Raw genomic sequence first — 12,477 nt, 5'->3', positions numbered from 1 at the left:
AGCGCAATTGATAAATGTCCAAATAGTATAGATTTATATTGGCAAGTGCAGAGAAAGGGCTACGGGAGTCTCTCCCACTCCCCAAATCCTTGCAAAACGCAGGAGGGGGGGAAATCTCTTTGAACACATACACAAATATCGCTCCCCGCTGCCTCCCCTTCAAAATAACGAAGGAAATCAATATTCCCACTGATGGAATGGGGTGATGTGCAGTGAAGGTTCTCCCGGTGGTCATTCTAAGTAAGCAGTCAATCCATCTAGGTTATCCGATGCATCCCAGTGAGGCTAGACTACTGACGCTTGAATCAGAGCGGGCGATTCAAGATCCCAAATCCAGTGCAAATTTGGTTGGAAGAAAAGAAAGAGACATTTAGAAGAAGATCCAGCATATTGGCTTCTGCCTTTTCGCAAACAAAATTCTCCCCAATGTGGATTTTTGGAGAAATTGGCGATGACTACGGGAGAATTTTCTCAAAGCATCGCAGGTCTATTACAATCCTGGTGGCTTCCGGTAGAGTTGAGAGGGAACAATTTCCCCCTTCAAGATTAGACGTTGGTGTCAGAAAGGGGATCAGGGCAAGTGATGGACTGGAGGGCAATTGAGGGCTGTTGAATTTTTTTTTAAGAACTATGTTTATCCTGGATCTGCTTCATAAATGCAGAGCTCTCTAGTTGCTCAATGGCCCGGCAAACGTTTCAGGAAATGTTGCAATCCATGTTATGGAGTGGAAGAATATATATATTTAATTTGGGGGTGTGTCTGTTTTTTTTTTAAAGGAGGAGAACAAAATGAAGCTAGACGAGGAAAAGACACAGAATGTTAATGACGTCATTGGTCCGAGAAGCATGCAAGCATGTCGCAGGGACAGCACACTACACCTTCCTGTGCCAGGAGGAGGAGGAGGAGGAAAGGGGGTACCTTCAAGGCGTCTAAATTTGCTCTGCTTCTAAAAGGAGACTTTTTTTGATACAGAGAAGTCCACTGAAATCACAAACAGACAAAGTAAAAAAGGCAGAGAGTGAGACACAGAAAGAAAACAAGCCAAGGAGACTCTTGCAAAAGAGATATAGGCACATCTCTGAAAAGGGGAGGGAGGGAGAGGAGGGGAGGGGAGGAGGAGGAGGAGGAAACATACACAAAACTCGACGACACGCAAACTCTTACAAAAGAGACATGGGAACGAAAGGGGTGGGAAAGGCGTCAACCTTTCTAAAACAAGTCAGCCCCTGAAAATTGACAAGAGGTTGTAAGTGATGCCACGATGGCACAGGAGCATGGGAAAGCTGCAGGTGGGCTGCCACGATCTAGCTTTCTGAGAATCATAGCTATCCTTTAAAAAAGACCCCCGGTTTCCGGTTGCTGTCTGCAGCGCTGTACTTGACCCATCTCCGGAGCCGGAGAAGTTGCTGAAGGTTGTTGATAGACCCTCCCTAGCACAGACCATAGTGGAATGAGACCCACGTGTCACATTTGCCAGAGAAATTATGCCCAACCATCCAAAGAGGCTGAAGCTGTACTGTCCACGCAGCACTCAGAATATCACTTCACCCAGAACTGGGGTTTCCTTGACGAAGATTACACACAGCCCTGGGGAAGGGGTCATCTGTCTCACTGAACTGGTCTGCCTGTATCTCATAGTGTGGAGGACAGGGTCCAGGGTCCATTACACATTGGTTAATGTGCTTTCATTGCACTTTAGAAGCAGATTTCCCTGTTCTACATGGGGAAATCCAGCTGCAAAAGCACATTGAAAGTGCATTATCCCACGTGTGCAGAATCGGCCCTGGACTTGAATGCTCCTCCATTGCACATGCTAACAGGCAGAAAGTTAGCACGACAGGGAAACATACTACAATCTCCTTGATACTCATTTCCAGGAGACACCTAGGTTAGAACACTTCCTCTCTGACCCACGAGCTTTCTAAAAGGGGACAGATTTGTTTTTCAGGGGTGAAGTAGATTCCTCAGTCCTCTACCCAGAGAAAACTAGCATGGATTTATTCAGTTATTTATTCAGTTATTGTCTGGCAGCCAAGCAAAGGACGCTCGGTTTGACGTCTCCTGTCTCTGCATGATGACCTCTAGTGTTCCTTGGAGGAATTGCCACCCAAATCCTTGGGGGTCTCTCATCCAAATGCTCACCAGAGTCAGCCTTGCTTTGCTTCTGAGATCTGATGGAACCGGACTTGTCTGGGCTAGCAAGGACTTAGCTTGTTATGCAAACGTTGGACTTGCAATGCACTCTAGAAGTAGATTTTCCTGTTCTGCACAGGAAAACCCAGTGGCAAAATCACAGTGAAAGTGCATTCTCCAGTGTGGGCATAATGGGCACAAGCAGGTAAAAGAGAGGCTAAGCTGGAGCTCTTCTTCCTCAATTCTGATTCTCCATGTGGAGCAGAGAAGACTTGTTGGTACACAGGGAACATTCTGTCACAGAAACCTTCACTTGCCACAGGAAGCAGTGACGTCACTTGCCGTTGCACAGGCAGAGGCTGACCACGTCTGTGAGCATGGTGCTAGAATTCACCATGAAACATACAAAGCACCCGGCTCAATACACAACAGCCTTGCAGTGGAGCTGGAGTAAGCTCCAGTACCTCTTTGTTGTTCAGAAGTGGTTGAGGACTATGGAAGAAGAGGGCGACTGAGAGCAGCAAATCCTTTCCCAAGAGGCAAACATCCCTGCTCCTTCTTGAAGGGAGAGGGCAAGCCAAGCCACGGCTGCTCCTGGGGTTTGGGGGGCCTAACCGGGAGGGGGGAGGAGGTGTCCCCATGGATGGGGGTGGGGTTTCTCAGTTGCTGTTCTGAGAACAGGGAAACTCTGGAGTTGTATTAGAAATGAGGGGGGGAGCACTGTCTAGAAAGATCTTTTGTGTGCAGATAAAGACTCGCCATTTGTAAGGGTTTCTCAAAAGAAAGTGAAAAGACCTGTACAGCTCCCTACCCACCCCGCAGGTCAGAAAAGGTTTTGTGGTCGCAGTGCATTTTTTTTAATGATTCCGTTATCCCTTCCCCAAAAATCTGCTCCTTAGCGAGATTAGAGTCCGGAATTAGCCCGGCGAGTTTGGCAAAGTTAAAGAAGGCAGAAATGGTAATGAGAAAGCAACACGGGGTAGGTAATAGATTTGAGGACATGAAGGAAGCGAATAAAGCAATCAGAAAACAAATCAGCCCGGTAAATTGAAAGGAATTGGAAAGGGGGGGGGCACCGGGGAGTGAGTTCACAAGATACGACAGGGGGCTTTTGATGCGCTTGAAAGAGAGCCGCGCGCAACGGATCGAGTTCCAAAAAAGGAATCCAACAAGCCCCCAAATTGCTGCCAGGGCTTAAAAGGAAGTGTCAGTCAGCTGTAAATTAAAACTATCCATCAGCAAGCTACCCAAGCGGAAAGAGAGAAATCAAAGGGGGCAGGAATTATGGGGAGGGGGGGTTGATCAAGGGTGGTTAATAAAGACAGAAAATTGCCTTCAATGTCTGTGATAACATGCGGGGGGGGAGGGAATCTATCAAAGGGAGTTAAAAGCTGGAGGGGCAGGAGTGCTGGTTCCCTTTTTGATGGAAAACTGAAGGAGTGTCCGCCATTTTGGATTCCCAAGTCCTAAAGGAAAAGTGACTCTCGGTAATACTGTTTCTCCCAATGGAGCGAGGCCTTGGCTTCCAGCACCACTGGGCCAGAGGTGGTGGGGAACTACAAGCCGTTCTGAACTGCTTTGGCAACCAAACTCGCCGCGGTTGGTTCCTATCACGACAACGCAGAAAGACCTCAGTTGGTTTATAAGCACAAACTCATGTCAGCTTCAAAACTTTAGGATCAGGGCACCGCCTTCTCCCTGCCATATTGTCGGGAGAAGCTTGTTGCTGGGATACTGCTCTCTCCTGATGTCAATTTTAAGGTTAAAAAAAATTCCGCCGGGGAAGGGAGCAATTTCGGATGCAGCCCCATGGTGGGAATGAGGTTTAAATTTTCTCCCTAAACATTTTTTCCAGTGAAAGTTGACTCCTCCAAGCTCCTTGAGTCCTGGTTGGGTGGAGGGAATCGTATATAGTCTTCACGATGAATATTAATTTAGTTTACAAAACTGGCTTCAACAAAGGGCAGGGCCTTCTCGTTCCTGGCCCTGGTCTGGAGGAACGTTCTCCCTGGGGAGATCAGGGCCCTCCAACGGTTCCGAAAGGCTTGGAGAAAAGGAACTGACAAAAGGGACCCGTGTCAACCCTTTCCGACAGACAAATTGGATCGAAACTAGGGATGGTTCTGGATTTCTCATTCCTGCCGTTTCGACCCAGGAATCTCCATTCCGATACTTCCGATACTTCCCCGGCTCCAAATCCACCCCCCTGAAATATATGCTTTCTTCCACGTGGTTTGCCCCTCAAGAAACCATCCATTGCAGTCCAGTTAAACGTTATCAGTGGGACACAGTCTGTAGAAACAGCGTAGGCAAACCACACAAGGGTTCTACGAAAGCGACAGCCAAAAAGAGAAAAAAAAAACCCTCCTCAATATTTCTTAAAAATGAAACCGGGGGGGGGGGGTCACAGGCTCATTTATAATTTTTTATTTTTGAAGCTAGCTTCTAGGGGGCGGAAACCAGCTCCATTGTCCTTTCTGTACTGGAACGATAAGAAAAGCCCCATTGGAATGGAAACAGCTGAATTTTAAGATCATGTTGTTTCCGGTTCATGCACACAAACACACACACACACACACACACACACAAACGCACAGTTCCTCTCACGCCGAGGGCTGAACCTGTTGAAGGTGGACTCTGCCGTGGCCAGCTCCTTTGGCGAGGTTGCTTGGCAACGCTCAAAAGTTTGATTCTTCCCCTGGGGACCAAGAGCATCTGGAATCGGATGCTCTTCAGCTCCTCCCAAGCGCCTCTGAACCCGGACAGAGGATGCCTTGTTCTCCTCTGCACATCCTCGCTGCCCCAATTACGGCCTCCTGTCGCATTTCCTTGCCTTTAATTAGGGCTCTGCAGCCACAGGAAAGCAGTGGAGAGAGCTGATGTTTGGAGAAACCGGAGAGAGAAAAGGAGGGGGGGGGCTATCCCTTCTCTTTCCCCCCTAAATTTTTGCTCATTTGTTCGAAAGTTTGCAAGAGAAGGGGAAGGAAGGATTCGTTCGGGCACTTCCAAGTGGGGCTGAATATTTTCAAGGAGACGATGTGGGGGTAATGGCCCCCACAGGCTCACGAGAAAGGGATTTTTTTAAGGCAGAAGAAGAAGAGTTGGTTATTATACCCCGCTTTTCACTACCCGAAGGAGTCTCAAAGCGGCTGACGCTCTTTAAATTGCCTTCCCTGGTGAATGTACGAACGGACGCTTCAAGTGGGTCACCGCCGTCAAAGGACATCTTAGCAATTCTGGGGCCCTAGGCAAATATAATGATCTAGGATGCAGCCCCATAAACCCCCCTGCAGCCCCCTGCTGCTCTTCCCCCCTACCACCAGAGTCCAACCAAGGGCCCTGTGAGATGGCTGGGGAGGTTGGGGGCAGACAGGTACCCCCTCCAGCAGGGGGCACAGGGCAGCTGCCTCTGATGCCCATTGGTCAAGGCTTCCCCTGTAAACCATAGACCAGTACACCTTTGGGCTGATCCTGCGTTGAGCAGGGGGTTGGACAAGATGGCCTGTGTGGCCCCTTCCAACTCTATGATCCTATGATTCTATGGCCTGTATGGCCCCTTCCAACTCTATGATTCTATGATTCTATGGCCTGTATGGCCCCTTCCAACTCTATGATTCTGTGATTCTATGGCCTGTATGGCCCTTTCCGACTCTATGATTCTATGATTCTATGACCTTCTGGGCACTTGCTTATGTCAGTCACTGCCTGTGGTCTGCTCATCAAGCTGTCGAAAATGATCTTGGTCCCACCATTTTGGAGAGGGGGCGGAGCAAAAGAGGGCTGGACATGTCTTTCTTTGAGAGCTTGTCAACGATTAGAAAACACTATACACTTCAGGTCATGACAGAGACAGACAAAGAGACGTGCTCGCACCCACGCCCGAGGTAAATGTTTTGTTCTTCGTCCATAGTTCTAACAGAAACCTTGGAGTTGGAATGGACGGGCGAAAGCAAATGGATTGCTAAGTCTTTTTCATTGCAGCATGGAAGAACGTCATTGGACGCTATTGGAGTCAAGGGACAGTCATGTATTAATTGAGGGAACCAGGACCAAGGCAAAACTCTACATCAAAGAGAGAGTCAAACTGTGATTCTCCAGATGTCCATGGACTACAATTACCATGAGCCCCTGGGGCATTTCCCCTTCCCCCACAGATAGGAGTGGGTATTAGGAGAGGTAATCTTCTATTAGGCACCCCCTCTTTTGCCACACACAGGACAGAATCTTCGAGCACAGCCCCCAATGTTAAGAGCGCATTTCCCCTTCTCACACACATACCAGAAGGAAAGCCGGTGTCTGTGTGAACGCATCCCAGCATCATTTTAACCAAAGTCTCTTTAGAACTATGGTTTTCTCCATTATGCACATATATGTAGAGTTCGTTGATGAAGAAATGAAGTTTTCTCTAAGTGGAGGTCAGTCCTAAAAATTACATGGTGGAAATATAATTTTCCACCCTGCATTCTGCAGGGGGTTGGACTAGGTGACCCTGGAGATCCCTGGTCTTCCCCAATCGTCTCCCGTCCAAGTGCCAACCAGGGATGACCCTGCTTAGCTCCTGACCCGAGGTCAGTTCAGCTGGGACCAACCCGATCAGGGCCAAAGTTATACACAAGGTATATTCCTCTTCAGAAAGTTTCACTGAAGTGGAGGTGACTTTAAGTGCTGTTAACTTATTGTTTCTATAACTGAGCTGGATTTTCCTTCTCCTTTTCCATCCACCTAGACCAGCAACCCACGCCGGGGTGAGTTTAAAATGTTCTATCAGCCTGTCTCCAAATAATACCGAAATGAAATTAGAAAGGAGCCCCGAGTCCCCAAGCAACAGTGGGTGCCCCTGGCCAAAACATCCCCCAAGGGGAAGAACAACCTCCCCTCTCAGGCCTCGCGGTTACTCACCTTACCCCCTATTTCACCGATAGCTACGTGAACAAAGATGGACGCCTCCTCCATGCCTTCCAGGTACACGTGCCGATAGCCTGAAACACAGAATGAAGCCGGGCTGGAGGGCTGAGCGTGGACTCTGCCAGCCCCTTGAGAGAAAGAGAGCCTCATTGAACCGGAGTTTAGAGGAGTCACTCCACGTTAGGGTCGCCAGCCTCCTCCACGTGATAGCCGGAGATTTTCTGGCTTCCCGGTAATGTTGCTCGGCTACCCTGGAGAAAATGGCTGCCTTGGAAATTGGTCTCCATTCGATCCGGATGGATTCCACCCCTGAAATCTCCAGGCATTTCCCAAGCAGGTAACCCTACCCGGAAGTGGAACTGGGGATTGGTGGTTGGATCACTGATAATGCAAAGTTATGCCAGTCTAAGCCCACTGATTTCCACGGGTTCAGACTGGAGTAATTCTGCTTTGGATTGCACCGTGAGGCTCAAAATCAGCAGCCATGGCAGGGCCGGATGTGGGATGGTGCCTGGATTCCATCTTGTGTCCGGAGGTTTAATAGGAGAGGAAATAGAGAACAACCAGTTGCAACCAATCACAACGGAGAGGGGGCGGAGTCAGGGGGCGGAGTCCGGGCATGGGGCAGGCCAAGCTCCGATGGCCCCAGGAAAGTGGCGGAGCCCCCTAGGGGAGCAGGGGCAAGATTTCCGCTTGGGTTCCAGAAGACCCGGGGTTTGAGGATGACCCTCTATTGCTGATGCTTACATAGTCTGGACCACAGATCTGCTAACCCAAATACCAAGCAGTCGGTGTCTGCAACAGAACTTTACCGAGCTGGAAACGAAAACAGCAAACTCGACTTCTTAAATTTCCAGCTACTTATGAAAAGGGGTTTTTGCTGTTGTTGTTGTCGTCATTGCTTTTTATTTTAAGATTCTGCTGGCACGTTTGATTGGCCAGAGAAGCGGCCCCTTCGCTATATCTGGGGGCCCCCTTAACTCCCAGGTTATCAAAGGACTCCCTGCCTTCTTCCTGACGGTGGCCCTTCAGCCTCCACATTATTAATTGATTCGCCGCTCCCTCGGGAGCCGTTATTAATGTCATCATCGGAACTTCTCTCCTCACTCTCTTTTTCTGAAAGCCAGATGGGTTCTTTCCCCTTTCGTGAATACTTGGCCAAGTTTCCTCTGCTTTGAAGAAGAAAGAAAAGGGGGGGGGGAGAATCTTAACAACAACGCAGGGCTCTTTTATCTGAATTGGGAAGGCACAAAGAGAGAGAGAGAGAGGAGGAAATGGATGGGGGAGGGAGAGAGGGAGAAGAGTGTTTAAAGCCTCTATATTCCGCAGGTATTCAACTACAGGCTCGCTTTAATAGCACAGGCAGTAATTGCAGCCTCTGGTGAACTGCCAGCAAAAATTAGGCCAGAAAAAGGGGAGAAGAGAGCAAGGAAAACACCAGTTCCTTTCACCGAGGGCTTTGAAGTTCACCCAGTTGACTGCAGAATCCCTCCCACCAAGCCTGCACAAACTGGCAGCTGGCAAATAACCACAGGACTGCCTATCGTTATGACTGGCAGCAGGGGAAGGGGGTCCGTGGATAGTAGAGACCTCCAGTGAGGGGCAATTAAGCCCATATTCCACAGGGAGGTCAGTGCATTTCCTGGGACCCACCCAAAGTGTGGTGCGTTCATCCCCCATCCCGCCCCCCCCCAAATTACCGAATGAAACTTTGCCCATTTCATTAAAAAAAAATGTTTGTCCTCAGGTTGGAAGAAACAACCTCTGCCTTTCTCCCAACAGATCTGCTGATCCCAGGATATTGGATTTAACCCGCAGAACTGAATGGGAGCCATTCGGGACCAAACCTTTTCAAACCTGCATCTGGGTAATAACGCTGTGATAAAACGGGATCTTTGCAATTTTTGATGTGAAATTAAACAGGCGAGTGAAGCAAAATAATATAAAATACTGCGGTCTTTTATATAATATATGGACTCCGGGGAATGGTAGAGGACAGGAAGGCCTTGAGGATCACTGCCATGGGGTTGCGATGCTTCGGACACGACTTTGCACCTAACAACAACAACTGCGGTCTTACCTGGCATCATGCTCGTAAACGCAATTGTCCTCTGTCCGATAAAATCCCTCCCAATGGGGTCGTGGTCCCACACCAGGAACCGCACCATCGCAATCTCCGGCATGCAAAGGGAGAAGACCAGGGTTTCTTCCCACATTGGATTAAAACCTGTGGAACAGAAAGTTCAGAGGCCCTGGTTTTATGACAGCCGGGGCGGTTGTATGTTTTGCCTGCAGGAGAGATGGGAAACAGTCACCTCCCACTAAGATTTTTTCTTTGCCGGGTTGCGTAGACTGGGAGTGAGACCCTGCACTGAATCAAGAGTCCCCGGGGTACGGGAAAGAAAACCGTCCTGAGTCCAAATGGGCTCTGATTCTCAAAAAAAAATGCCTTTCGTAAAACATTCTCCCCTCGCCATTTTTATGATAGTTCATCGGAAGCTTTATGCAAGGGGCATGAAAATGTTTGCCTATTCAGAGCGAGGGCAGGCAGCTTTACCCCGACTCTGATTTGGCTTCCTGGTAGAATTACATAATCCCCCCCACACACACACTGTCTAGTCACCAGTCCTTCTGTGGGTTTCTGTCACTCACCTGTTTTGCAATGACCTTAGACTCCTGCACTCAGGGGAGCCATGGGGGCAAGCTGGACAGGGAAGGAAAGGAAAAAGGAAAGGAAAGGAAAGGAGAAAGGAGAAAGGAGAGGAGAGGAGAGGAAAAGGAAAGGAAAGGAAAGGAAAGGAAAGGAAAAGGAAAGGAAAAGGAAAGGAAAGGAAAGGAAAGGAAAGGAGAAAGGAGAAAGGAGAGGAGAGGAGAGGAAAAGGAAAGGAAAGGAAAGGAAAGGAAAGGAAAGGAAAGGAAAGGAAGGGAAAGGAAAGGGAAGGGAAAGGAAAGGAAAGGAAAGGAAAGGAAAGGAAAGGAAAGGAAAGGAAAGGAAAGGAAAAGGAAAGGAAAAGGAAAAGAAAAGGAAAGGAAAAGGAAGGGAAAGGGAAAGGGAAAGGAAAGGGAAGGGAAGGGAAAGGAAAGGAAAGGAAAGGAAAGGAAAGGAAAGGAAAGGAAAGGAAAGGAAAGGAAAGGAAAGGGGGGGGGGGGAGAAACCTTACCGTTGTCATCAACAACTCTAGTCTGCTCTTTGCAGCAGTCCACAGGCAAGCCGATGATCTCCACTTCCACAAACGGATCGATGATCTGGGAAAAAGAGGAGAGGAGGGTGGGATTTACCATTGCAGCGGTTGCAGAGGAAAAGGTAGTGCTGTTTTACACAGAGAGGGATTAAAATATGGGATTTGCTGCCAGAGGATGCAGTGAGGACCATGGGAATGAACAGCTTATGTTCTAATGAAGGCCTCGGGCTCTAGGCCCAGTGGTTGGCCCCCCACCCCCTCCAGGCCCATCATGGGCCATTGGAGGAGGGGTCGACATGACCATATGTGGTTCCCCCCCTAGGGAGAAAAGTGAAGGGAGCAAACCAGTCAATCAGATCTCCTTAATGAGATCTTCTGCTGGCCAGGAAGAGGCTCTGCCACTGAGCCAGGGTCTCAGGCCAAGGTCTTCCCCATCCCCTCCTGCCTGGTCCTTTTAACTGGAGGTGCCGGGGATTGAACCTGGGACCTTCTGCCTGCCAAGCAGAGGCTCTGCCACTGAGCCAAGGTCTCAGGTCAAGGTCTTCCCCATCCCCTCCTGCCTGGTCCTTTTAAATGGAGATGCCAGGGATTGAACCTGGGACCTTCTGCCTGCCAAGAAGAGGCTCTGCCACTGAGCCAAGGTCTCAGGTCAAGGTCTTTCCCATCCCCTCCTGCCTGGTCCTTTTAACTGGAGATGCCGGGGATTGAACCTAGGACCTTCTGCCTGCCAAGCAGAGGCTCTCCCACAGAGCCACGCCTCCTTAGTGTCAGCTGCATATTATACTGTGGGACTTTTGCACTTGATTTTACCGATGGAGTCAAGGGAAGAGCCACTGTGAGAAGGCAGCCTAGACTTTGCTTTTCTCTTGGCTGGCGTTGGAGAGGTTTGGGGGAGAGCTCTGCCCTCCCTCCCCCCACACCGCTTACACTGCTTTAGAGAAAAATACAAAGGCATGATAAGCAATTGGGGGGGGGTGAGGGGATGGACGCTGCATGTGGGGCCTGGGGGTGGGGTAGGCTCCAAATCAACCTCATCCATCTTGGCTGACAACCTTGGTGGCTTTCTGTGGTTTGACTGCAGATTTGTGGGTTTTCCACTTGGCTCCCTTTAGAGGTGTGTGTGTGGGTCTGTGTGTGTGTGTGTGTGTGTGTGTGTGCTTTGGCTTCCTCGTTTTGTTCCTGGGAGGTGTCTTGAATAGGGGCCCTGTCAGAGTGATGGAGCATCTTGGCCTCCCTCAACCGTCTCCCCCAAAGGCACCCGGTGGCTAATAGAAACCAGCTCGGCTCCTTCGCACAAAGAGAAGGGGGAGAGCACCTGCTAGTCTCGGGGAAAGGAACGTGTTGCGTAATAGGTCCAAAAATGAGTCTAAAGGATTGCCCCTCCTCCTCCCAGAAAGAGAGAGAGAGAGAGAGAGAGAGAGAGAGTTTCAACAGCTGGCAAACCATCCAGCTTTTTAAAAATAAAAATGGGAAAAAAAGCAGGGCCACTTGTAAGCATTTCATGTGCGTTATCTTGTCGAAAGCCTCACAACAACCTTGTAAGGTAGGCCAGGCAATGTGGTCGGGTGGCTCGGTGTGTGTGCGTGTGTGGGGAATCGAAGCAAACACACGTAAGGCCACTTGGTAAATTCGTGGCAGGGGGGAGCTCAGAGCCAGGGACTTGCCCATCCAGCTCAGTGACCCAGACCTTCCTGACCCCTCTCCAGCTCCATACCTCTCCTCGGTCTCCAAGCATGGAATCGCGGGGCTTTGGGAGCTGCTGACCGCTGATGATTTTTAAGACCAGCTGCTTCTTCATCTGGCCAAGCAGGGGATCCTCAGCATTGGGGTTGAAGACACCTGCGAGGGGAGACAGAAGAGACCCCGTAGAGCGACTTGAGGGAGAGCCACGCGAGCTGCTCACCAGGAGTTCTGGGCTCCGGCTCCCTCTGGCTGCCCAGTGGATAAGTGCAGACGCTGGATTAGTGCAACCTCTAGTCTCTGTTTAAAACTTTCCAAAGATGGAGAACCCAAAGAAGGAAGGAGGGAAGGAAGGAAGGAAGGAAGGAAGGAAGGAAGGAAGGAAGGAAGGAAGGAAGGAAGGAAGGAAGGAAGGAAGGAAGGAAGGAAGGAAGGAAGGAAGGAAGGAAGGAAGGAAGGAAGAAGAGTTGGTTCTTATATGCCGCTTTTCCCTACCCAAAGGAGGCTCAAAGCGGCTTACAGTCACCTTCCCATTCCTCTCCCCGCAACAGACACCCTGTGGGGTGGGTGAGGCTG

At 49.7% G+C, this 12,477-nt stretch overlaps 1 protein-coding gene across 6 annotated transcripts in view; it reads right to left on the bottom strand.

The window, feature by feature from the left end:
* The window catches only part of PLCH2 (phospholipase C eta 2), a 188,550-nt gene that overhangs the window by 11,402 nt on the left and 164,671 nt on the right, over positions 1-12,477 (bottom strand). For all 6 annotated transcript variants that reach the window (XM_077311135.1, XM_077311136.1, XM_077311139.1 and 3 more), the window contains 4 exons: positions 11,936-12,060; positions 10,201-10,285; positions 9,120-9,266; positions 7,034-7,113 (listed from right to left, as the gene is read on the bottom strand). In XM_077311135.1, coding sequence (XP_077167250.1) covers positions 7,034-7,113; positions 9,120-9,266; positions 10,201-10,285; positions 11,936-12,060 — 437 coding nt within the window. The remainder of the gene's footprint in view (positions 1-7,033; positions 7,114-9,119; positions 9,267-10,200; positions 10,286-11,935; positions 12,061-12,477) is intronic.

This window comes from Paroedura picta, chromosome 15 (assembly GCF_049243985.1).
Source record: "Paroedura picta isolate Pp20150507F chromosome 15, Ppicta_v3.0, whole genome shotgun sequence".
Lineage (NCBI taxonomy): Eukaryota > Metazoa > Chordata > Lepidosauria > Squamata > Gekkonidae > Paroedura > Paroedura picta.
The sequence above is the reverse complement of the archived record's forward strand: the minus strand, read 5'-3'. Positions and strand labels throughout refer to the sequence as shown.